General features: G+C 35.7%; 1 protein-coding gene across 2 annotated transcripts in view; it reads right to left on the bottom strand.

The window, feature by feature from the left end:
* Positions 1-502: 502 nt before the first annotated feature.
* The window catches only part of AGPS (alkylglycerone phosphate synthase), a 705,364-nt gene continuing 695,030 nt past the window's right edge, over positions 503-10,836 (bottom strand). For both annotated transcript variants that reach the window (XM_053698493.1, XM_053698494.1), the window contains exon 20: positions 503-1,963. In XM_053698493.1, the coding sequence (XP_053554468.1) occupies positions 1,842-1,963 (122 nt within the window). In that variant the 3' untranslated portion in view covers positions 503-1,841. The remainder of the gene's footprint in view (positions 1,964-10,836) is intronic.

The following is a 10,836-nucleotide window of genomic DNA, read 5'->3' as shown; positions in this document are numbered from 1 at the left end:
GGCTGGATAAGGCCTTTTGGTAGCACTGATATAACAAATACATCAAGGAACATGAAAATCAAAATTAAACTTTCATGATTCAGATAATATCTCTTTATATAAGGTGTTAAAAGTAAGCTCCATAGCAAGTAATGTACTACTGAGAGCTAGCATTGCTCAGTGGTGAGCCAATGACAACAGTCATTTGTGTGTAGCAACTAATCACCAGCTAGCTCCCAGTAGTACATTGCCGCTCCAGAGCTTTACCAAAGGATACCAAAAGAATGAAACACATTTGATAATAGAAGTAAACTGGAAAGTTGCTTAAAATTGCATGCTCTCTCTGAACTATATAAGTTTAATGTGACTTTATCTATCCCTTTAATTCCTTCTCAATGAAATAGTAATATATAATATGGTAAGGGTATCCAGTTTAAAGATTGCATTGCTTTTATGTATCTAATATGAAATGAACACTTGTAAGATATCCCAGAAAACAAATAAGACACATCAATGAAGCAAATTGGGTGAAAGCATCAATTTTTATGTCATAAATTCTGTACTGAACAATATGAAGATGTTATGATCTCGGTACAAAAAATTGTTATGGCTGAATAAGAATTTTAACCAAGAAAGATGGGCTGCAAAACACTGGTAGTGAAAAGTTTAAAGAAGATAATCAGTTCATTACAAATGCATCTCAGAAACGACCTGAAGGGAACATGCTGTGAAAATTACTTTTGGAAAAATGTATCTTTTATCGGTGATACTAGTATATAGGTATATTCTCCATTTTATCAGAAACCTAAAAAAAACACAACAAATAAGTGCAGAAAATATTTCATGTAACAGGGAATCCATCTTTTAAACATTCACTATGCAGCATGATTTTTCCCCCTAAGCTTTTTCTTGTTAATGTGCTTCTTCCCATGAGGCCGGCTAGCAGGAGGCACACAGCAGCTGCTTGCGCAGCCCGTTCCAAACGTCAGACTTTGTTGTCTCTGTAGAGGATGCTTTTGCACAGAGCAGCTGGCAACAAGGAAATGAGTACCAGCCGTTTTGTGCATCCTATCCACAGATTGTTATGAAAAGCCTGAATCCTCTAAGTAGAACCAAAGGCTACCTTTGTGCCACCTATGTGAAAGGAAGGATTTATTTACAGTTCTATATATCTTCTGGATGATTCTGATATGTGTGGCCGCTGCATGTCTCTTTCTCAGCCTGTCTATACAAAAATAAATCTTATATTGCAGTAAATGTGTAAAAAAAAATGATATTCCACTTACTGCTAAAACGTTATATTTTGTGTTTGGCTTTTTTCTCTCTCTAAAGATAATGGAGTAAACGTGCAGACATTTCACAAGTGGATTTAGTCAAACTGATGACATTTACAGACGAGTGAATACAAAATTACAATGGAACATATAGTATTTTCCTTGCAGTGCCAACTGGCTCTTTCAAAATATAGTCTTGAATTGAGGGATAAATCAACGTCCAGGACTAACTTTTGAATTGCCGTTTGTTGCAGCAGCAGCATTTCATGTTTACAAACTGGTGTAGACAATGTGAATTTCTTAGACTTGACAACTGAGGGCAAGTTAATGTAACATATTTCTGTAATGTCAGCAGCAAACATCATTGCACAACTGTCCTCGTAATACCGATTACAATGGCCATTTCTTACACCTAGCAAAGAGGACAAGATCACCTACAATCATTCATTATTCCTTCCATTCCACACATATCTCATTGCATCATCTTATTCAGCCTGCCCAAGCTGCATTGGTTTAATTGGATAAGTGTACAAGTATTAAAACATTGTGACGTACAGACAAAATGGTTAGAACTGCAGATAACAGGGTTTATAAAAGGTTTTGGTTTCCAAAGATGTTTTCTGGGTCCACATAGTTCTTGACAGACTTCAGCATTCCTATTCCGACATCTGAAATGGTGTCCTTCAGCCACTGCTTCCTCAACTTGCCCACTGCAAATAAAAATAAATAAAAAAATTTGCTTTGGTATACATCCGTGATACGAGAAGCCAATCAATCTTCTGACCATGAATGAATAAACACGGGGTGATAAATGCTTTTATTCAGAAATGAGAAATGTTTTCCTTTATTTGATTTATGGAGCCCACCAGACTATCAAGCTCATTAAGTTTGGTCTATTCCCAAAGGAAGACTGCATTCAGTATTTGCCTGCTTATTTTTCTGCAAACTGCAAAATGTAGATGAGGATTCAACAGAGATTATGTGCTGCTTAGCAAATAATGAAATGGTAACTACATTTATATAAAAAGAACTAAAATTTTAATGCAATTATCGGTTTAAAACGTATACACGCTGAAAAGTAAAAGTACTCTCTCGACGCTAGGTCTCTTGTGGATTATGATGTATTGTTTAAAGACATTTAGAAAAGGGCATTCTGCATTAAACACTATAAAGACAGAAAAAAATAATATTCTTCTAAATGGAGAGCAAGATAATTAAAAAGGCAAAGGTTTTAAAGGGGAGACCAATAGAAGGTTTGTTTCCTTTTGTTTTAGTATAGTGTATAGTACTCTGAACTACTTAATACTTGTTTATTAATATACAAATAAAAGTTGGATTTTTTTTTTTTAAATAATTAGTAGCTAGAAATGGTTTATGGTAAAAACCTTTACATTGTTTTTACATCTTGCATTAATTTAGTAGTCTATAGAAATTTGTTAAATCAGTAATATATAAATACAAATCATTCTATCTCACTAAAATTTAATTAAACCTATTACAGTTTTTGTGCAAATAATAAAAAAAGCATGAAACAAAAGAAAGAAATTTTAATGTAATTATCTTTGCCTAAATAAAATCAGAGCCTAATATTGAAATGATATTTGTTTATGAAATCTAGAAAAAAATTACATTGTTAACATTCAAAATTAGCCTTAAAGGGACACGAACCCCCCCCCCCCCAATTTACTTCTATCAAATATGCTTCCTTCTCTTGTTATTCTTTGTTGCAGAGATATCTAGATAGGTAGCGCACACATGTCTGGAGCAATACATGACAGGAAATAGTGCTACCATCTAGTGCTCTTGCTAATTATTATTATCAGGTATAACATTGTTGCTAAACTGCTGTTATATAGTGCTGCAGACACGTGCACACTCCTGAACTTGGTTTTCAACGAAGGATAACTAGAAAAAAAAGAAAACTTGATAATAGAAGTAAATTGGAGAGTTGTTTAAAATTGTATGCTTTATCTGAATCATGGGAAAAATTTTTTTGGGTCTAATGTCCATTTAAAATGAAATATTAATTTAATGACTGCTTAAAGGTGAATCTAAATAAAGCATAAGAAAAAAAAAGTAAAACAATCCTTAGATGGTTACGTTGGTTACTAAAACCAACAATTTAGTATTTTAACATCTGAATTGAACCACAAGTTGGTAAAATAATGAGACTTTGTTAGTTTACATTAAATCTTGCTGGAAAAAAAATACTACATTTAAAGAAAAATTCAGTGGAAGAAAGACAGCTCCAGCTAACATTTGTATGCTCATTCAAAGTACCCAAAAACAATTCAAATCAACTTGAAAAAAAGTATCCAATGTTTGTCAAAAGACCTAAGGTTATAATGTAGCATTCCAGTGAAATCCCCCTACTCTTCCATCCCATTTGCAATACACAGACTGCTCCTGTTCTTTACACCTGGCTCATTACTAATCTCGGTGTGTATCCAATAGATTTGTGTGTATGTTTAGTATGTACTATGTATAGGGCACATCTAACAACCAGCACAAATGCATGTGGCATAAACAACACACACAAAAGCTAAAGTATTAACATTGTTATATTTGTCTATTATTAGAATGCCTATCGTTTTATATGACTGTGCAAGTGACAAACATGGGAAAATATACAACAAATTTACCTAATTTTTTTATACACAATTTTGTTTCCCACAGTATGCTAATAATATACTATATATGAGATATACATGAACAACCCTAAGAAAGACATTATATATATATATATGTTCACACTGGAGCAGGAAAAAGACCCTTTAGGTGGGGTTTATTTCTAGTGTTAATTGTAAATGCTGGTGTAGTAATAGAAATGGATATGAAATGTATAGTTTTACACAATTTATTACAGATACAATATACGATTCATAGGCATAAATCCATCGTACAAAAAGATGTATGTTAAAAGTATAAAATATATAAAGGTAATAAAATGACTAAAAAATGATAACTGATTGGTGGATTGGTGTCCACTTAATTTAAGACTGATTCTGAGCAAAACATGTCTCGGACAAATGTCCTATATAAACATAATCTTATACATATATAAGCAGAACTAAACTCTAAATAATGTGTCCATGAGGGTCATATGTGAGAAAATAGTGGTATGCAGTGAAAAATGATGAGTAAAAATAAAAAATCTTTGGACAAAAAATACAAAAAATGAAAAATAGTATTTGGAAGCAAACTAGTGTGTACACATCTAGAAAACTGTGATATCCAAAAACAATGTGATATCAAATTGTGATTAAAGTGATTTAATCTCAAAATTACATAAAAATATGTAAAAAATTAAAAAATTAAAAAATGGAAAATTAAAAATCCATGTGAGTGAGAGTATGTATCAACAAAAAATGTGACAATGTGTGTCAAAGAAAATGTGAAACAATACACATTAAATGGACAATAAATGGACAATAAAAACTAAAATAAGGCAGTTAATAATGTTTTAGCATAGATAATAAACAGATATTTGATAAACAAATAAATATATAATCAAAGATTTATACAGATTGTTCTACAAAATCATAACAATGTGGTATATGTCCTAGTAACTGTATGTCCTAAGATAGTCCTTATGAAATGTCTCTTTACTTCCGATGCTTCTTATTTATCTAATGTTAGGGTGTAAAAAGTGTTTTCAGATGCCTCAATTCCCAGGCATTTAAAGATAAAATGGTATTTGTAAATAGAAAGGTATAAAAATATGACGATGAAAGGTAACAATGAAAGGGCTGGGATATCCTCAAAGCCTAAAAAATAAAGAAAAATAACATAGTATAATACTGTTAAAATGTAAATAAATCAAGAAATATAGCTCACCATATAGATGTCAACGCGTTTCGGCCCACTGCTTGGGCCTTTCTCAAGACTAGTATATGGTATAGTATGGGTGAGCATGGTCTTTTATAGTGATGTATGGCCAATGGGGACTCTCTTGGAATTGCGCCAAAAAAATTGCGCCAAAAAATTGCGCCAAAATTAGTTGACTCCCTGATACCGGAAGTTGTAAACCGGAAGTGACTGATTAATCTCAATTCTATGTTCGTTATTTATAATGTTCGTTTATAACTTAATCGTATCTTTTAATATGGCCAACCTCTTATTTATCTTAGTAAGACTTCTCTGATATCTTCTTGAATCAGAACCTGTTAGTCTATTTAGTGCTAACCTGAATTTTGCTCAACCGGATGTTCGTTCCGAAACCGGAAGTTGATTTGGTCAAAGCCGGAAGTTCTAATTTTACTGATTCCGGTTCCGGTTCTTTTCGTTATACCGGAAGTGTTAGAGCATCGGACCAAAAAACAATTTTTAAGATGTTGTCTAAATATGAAAATTTTATGTTTAAAAACAAATGTATTAAAAATATATTAAAATTATATTTGTATCATAGATTGGTTATTTCTATGGTGTGTGTCGGGTGTTCAAGTGAGCTTGTCACTTACTTGTATGTGTGATTCCAAAAACTTGTTCTGTTAGATTTACATGGATGATACATGTTCTCTTTACATATTATGACTCTTTCTTGGGATTTGTGGAAATGGGTTCGATAAATCTGGTATTTTGGGGTAAGGTATTCGTTTGACTGACTCAGTCGAAATTGGATTTTTCTTAGGTTTTCCTTATGATCCCTTACTTAGGTGTATGAGGGGGAGTTCTATCGTTCCGACTGTACATTCCTAGATCTTCTAAGAGAGGTCGGGTATCCTTTTGTGTAATGTGTACCTGCTAAATGGTTAATTTGGTAATGGATAATCTATATGTAGAAAAAATACCATATATTAAAAAATTAAAAAATTAAAAAATTAAAAAATTAATTAATTCTCATTCAGTAGACTGCGTTGTTTCTTGGGTTATGGTTCTCCTCGCTTGTACTCTCATTGGGCCCTAGACTACTTTCTTAGGCAGAGTGTCTTGACCGTTATAGTATCTTCCCCTTTGATAACTTAGGATTGGAAGGATTCTTCACAATGATTATTTCAGAGTTAGTAAGTGAGAGAGATCCTCCTTGTTGTTTAGACCTCTGGGGAACAGGCAGTCTAGTTCAAAGATCCATCTTGACTCTGATATCAGTAGTTGTCTTTCGTAGTCTCCTCCTCTCCAGTTGGGTTTCACTTTTTGGATCCCATAGAAACTAAGATCTTTCATGTTGCCTTTGTGTTGTACCGTAAAGTGCCTGTATAGTGCAGTTTCTGTGCTTCCGTGCTCAATTTGTAGTATGTGCTCCCGAATTCTATCTTTAAGGCATCTTGAAGTCTGGCCGACATACTGGAGACCGCAGCTGCATTGCACTATGTAGATAATTCCTTTATTGTTACATCTGATCAGATCTTTGATGGTATGTTTCTTTGTCGAATAATGGGAATGAAAGTGTTTCGTCTTTAAGCCTCTTTTGCAAGCCTTGCAACTGGGGCAAGGAAAAAAACCTTGTATCTGTTTGCCTGATATGTCTCTATCTTTTGTTGTTCCTAGGCAAGGAATACTTGGGGCCAAGATGTTCTTTAGGTTGTTGGATTTCCTATAGATAAATCTTGGTTTATCCATAAGAGTTTCTCCAATTATGTCGTCATTTTTGAGTATGTGCCAATGGTTCTTTATAATTTTTTCTATGGTTCTCCTGTTTTCGCTATACTGAGTAATGAAAGCGACATCTATTGCATTCGAGTTGTTTTCAGTCTTGTTATCCTTGTTTTTATACTGAAGTAGTTCACGGCGGTCTCGTCTCCTCACTTCTTCTATATCTTTATTCAGTTTATCTTCTCCGTATCCCCTTTCCATGAATCTTGACTTGAGTTTTTCTGCCTGTGTCTCCCAAAGGTCTTGGTCGGAACAGTTCTTCTTTAGTCTCAGTAGTTGTCCTTTTGGTATATTTGCTTTCCAACTTGCGTGATGACAGCTTTCACTATGGATGTAATTATTACAATCCACAGGTTTAAAGTACGTGGATGTCTTCAGTTTTCCATCCTCTATTGTTATTTTGAGATCCAGAAAGGTGATTTCAGTACTGCTGATCTCATAGGTGAATTTTAAGTTACAAATATTGTTATTCATAACATTGATGGTATGTTCCAGATCTTCCCTGGGGCCCTTCCATATCATAAGTATATCATCTATGTACCTATGATAGGATACCAGGTCCGCGCCGGCTGGGCAGGACTCCCAAAAGATGTTCTCCCATCTGCCCATGTACAGGTTGGCGTAGCTCGGCGCGAACCTGGTCCCCATAGCTGTACCACACAGCTGTCTATAGAACTTTCCGTCGTGGTTGAAATAGTTGTGAGTCAATATGTAGCTTATTCCCTCTAGAATGAATTTCTTTTGAGGTTCTGGTACTGTGTTGTCCTTATTCAAGAAATGTTCTACTGCCTCCCGACCTCCTTCGTGTGGTATACTGGTGTATAAGGAGGTGACATCGCATGTTACCAGTAGATAGTTGTCCATCCATTTTGTGTTCTCCAGGATGTTTAGTATCTGTGTGGAATCTCTTATGTAGGATGGTAGTTGTAATACATATTTTTGTAGTTTCTTGTCCAGATACTCAGATAAATTACTCGATAGGGACCCAATCCCTGATATTATTGGTCGTCCCGGGGGGTTGGTGAGTGTCTTATGTATTTTGGGAAGGTGGTAGAAGACTGGGGTTATGGGGTGCTTGATGTTAATGTACCTATATTCCTTTGTATTGAGGATTCCATTTTCATGTGCCTCCCCTAGTAAGCCTTCTAATTCTTCCTTGTATCCTCCTACTGGATTCCTTCCCAAAACTTCATATGTTTCCTTATCTGATAGTATTCTTGTACATTCGTTACCGTAGTCCTCTTTATTCAGGATTACGATCCCGCCACCTTTGTCTGCGGGTTTAATCACCAAGTTCTTGTTCTTCTCTAGGGATCTTATCGTCTGCATTTGGCTCTTCGTGAGGTTGTGTCGATGTTTATTCAATTTGTTCTGGCTGATGTTCTTTAGGTCACTGCATACCACGGTGTCAAAGGCTTCTATAGCGCTGCCTTTGCTGTGGATTGGATAAAAAGATGACTTGGGTTTAAGGTCAGAATGTTGATATGGGTCCGGGACTTCCTGAGTTGATCCTGTTGGCAGTGTTCTACTGTTGTATTCAATAGGAGATTTCATGAAGTGTCGTTTTAATGTCAGTTTTCTTACAAACTGTTTCACATTCACAAACGTGTCGAATTTGTTCAGACTATTGGAGGGGGCAAAAGAAAGTCCATAACTTAAAACAGAGTTCTCTTTATCTGTTAGTGCGGTAGTACTCAGATTGAAGATTCCCTTGGTCGTATCCTTCTTCTCTGGACTTGCGTGTTCGGGTTGTTTCTGATTGGTATTTACTCGCCTACCGCCCCTCTTTCCTCTGTGACTTTTCTTTTTTCCATAGGGTGTTGGAAGTCGTCTATATTTGGATTTTTTCTCTTTGTAGACGTCCTTTCTAATTCTTTTGTTGTGGTCTGGTGCTCTTCTAAAAAATGATGTCCTGGAGTGGGGTTTGTTAGAGTTATGCTTGGTTTTCCATTCTTTATTGTGTTGTTTGGTGTACCAATCATGGATCTTGTGTCCTGTTGTGTGGTTGTTCTTTTCTGTGCCTCCACAGGTCTTGGTTGGTTGCCATTTGGTGTGTTCCAGTGGCCTTGGTAATCTTTCTTGTGGTTGTGGTAGTTGGAGTACTGGATAGGACTGTGCTGATATTGTTGATAATGAGATCCATTGGGAGTGTATGGTGTTCCATCAGGCCTGATATTGAAGTGTCTTCTATCATTTGGTCTGGGATGGTGATTCCCATATCTTGGTCTGTCGTTGTTCCTCCATCTGGGATATTGATTATATCCATATGTGAAATTCTCCTCTGGATTCCAGCGTGGTGAATATATATTTTCCCTGTGATAATGTGGTCTATGAGGCAGATAGTTGTTTGAATCCCTATCTCTATGGGGATCTTCGTTATGATAGTTATTGTAATAATTGTTGTTATGCCTCTGTCCCCCAAGTGTCCGTTGGTAGCCCCACTGGCTTCTGGGATTGGACATATGTCGTTGTCCTTCCCTTTCCCACCTTGATTGGTTCTGATGTTGTCTGTATTCAAGACCTTTGGGAGACACAGGCAGAAAAACTCAAGTCAAGATTCATGGAAAGGGGATACGGAGAAGATAAACTGAATAAAGATATAGAAGAAGTGAGGAGACGAGACCGCCGTGAACTACTTCAGTATAAAAACAAGGATAACAAGACTGAAAACAACTCGAATGCAATAGATGTCGCTTTCATTACTCAGTATAGCGAAAACAGGAGAACCATAGAAAAAATTATAAAGAACCATTGGCACATACTCAAAAATGACGACATAATTGGAGAAACTCTTATGGATAAACCAAGATTTATCTATAGGAAATCCAACAACCTAAAGAACATCTTGGCCCCAAGTATTCCTTGCCTAGGAACAACAAAAGATAGAGACATATCAGGCAAACAGATACAAGGTTTTTTTTCCTTGCCCCAGTTGCAAGGCTTGCAAAAGAGGCTTAAAGACGAAACACTTTCATTCCCATTATTCGACAAAGAAACATACCATCAAAGATCTGATCAGATGTAACAATAAAGGAATTATCTACATAGTGCAATGCAGCTGCGGTCTCCAGTATGTCGGCCAGACTTCAAGATGCCTTAAAGATAGAATTCGGGAGCACATACTACAAATTGAGCACGGAAGCACAGAAACTGCACTATACAGGCACTTTACGGTACAACACAAAGGCAACATGAAAGATCTTAGTTTCTATGGGATCCAAAAAGTGAAACCCAACTGGAGAGGAGGAGACTACGAAAGACAACTACTGATATCAGAGTCAAGATGGATCTTTGAACTAGACTGCCTGTTCCCCAGAGGTCTAAACAACAAGGAGGATCTCTCTCACTTACTAACTCTGAAATAATCATTGTGAAGAATCCTTCCAATCCTAAGTTATCAAAGGGGAAGATACTATAACGGTCAAGACACTCTGCCTAAGAAAGTAGTCTAGGGCCCAATGAGAGTACAAGCGAGGAGAACCATAACCCAAGAAACAACGCAGTCTACTGAATGAGAACTAATTAATTAATTTTTTAATTTTTTAATTTTTTAATTTTTTAATTTTTTAATATATGGTATTTTTTCTACATATAGATTATCCATTACCAAATTAACCATTTAGCAGGTACACATTACACAAAAGGATACCCGACCTCTCTTAGAAGATCTAGGAATGTACAGTCGGAACGATAGAACTCCCCCTCATACACCTAAGTAAGGGATCATAAGGAAAACCTAAGAAAAATCCAATTTCGACTGAGTCAGTCAAACGAATACCTTACCCCAAAATACCAGATTTATCGAACCCATTTCCACAAATCCCAAGAAAGAGTCATAATATGTAAAGAGAACATGTATCATCCATGTAAATCTAACAGAACAAGTTTTTGGAATCACACATACAAGTAAGTGACAAGCTCACTTGAACACCCGACACACACCATAGAAATAACCAATCTATGATACAAATATAATTTTAATATATTTTTA

The sequence above is a fragment of the Bombina bombina genome, chromosome 1, assembly GCF_027579735.1.
Source record: "Bombina bombina isolate aBomBom1 chromosome 1, aBomBom1.pri, whole genome shotgun sequence".
NCBI lineage: Eukaryota > Metazoa > Chordata > Amphibia > Anura > Bombinatoridae > Bombina > Bombina bombina.
Note: the sequence above shows the minus strand (reverse complement) of the source record. Positions and strands in the feature narration are given on the sequence as shown.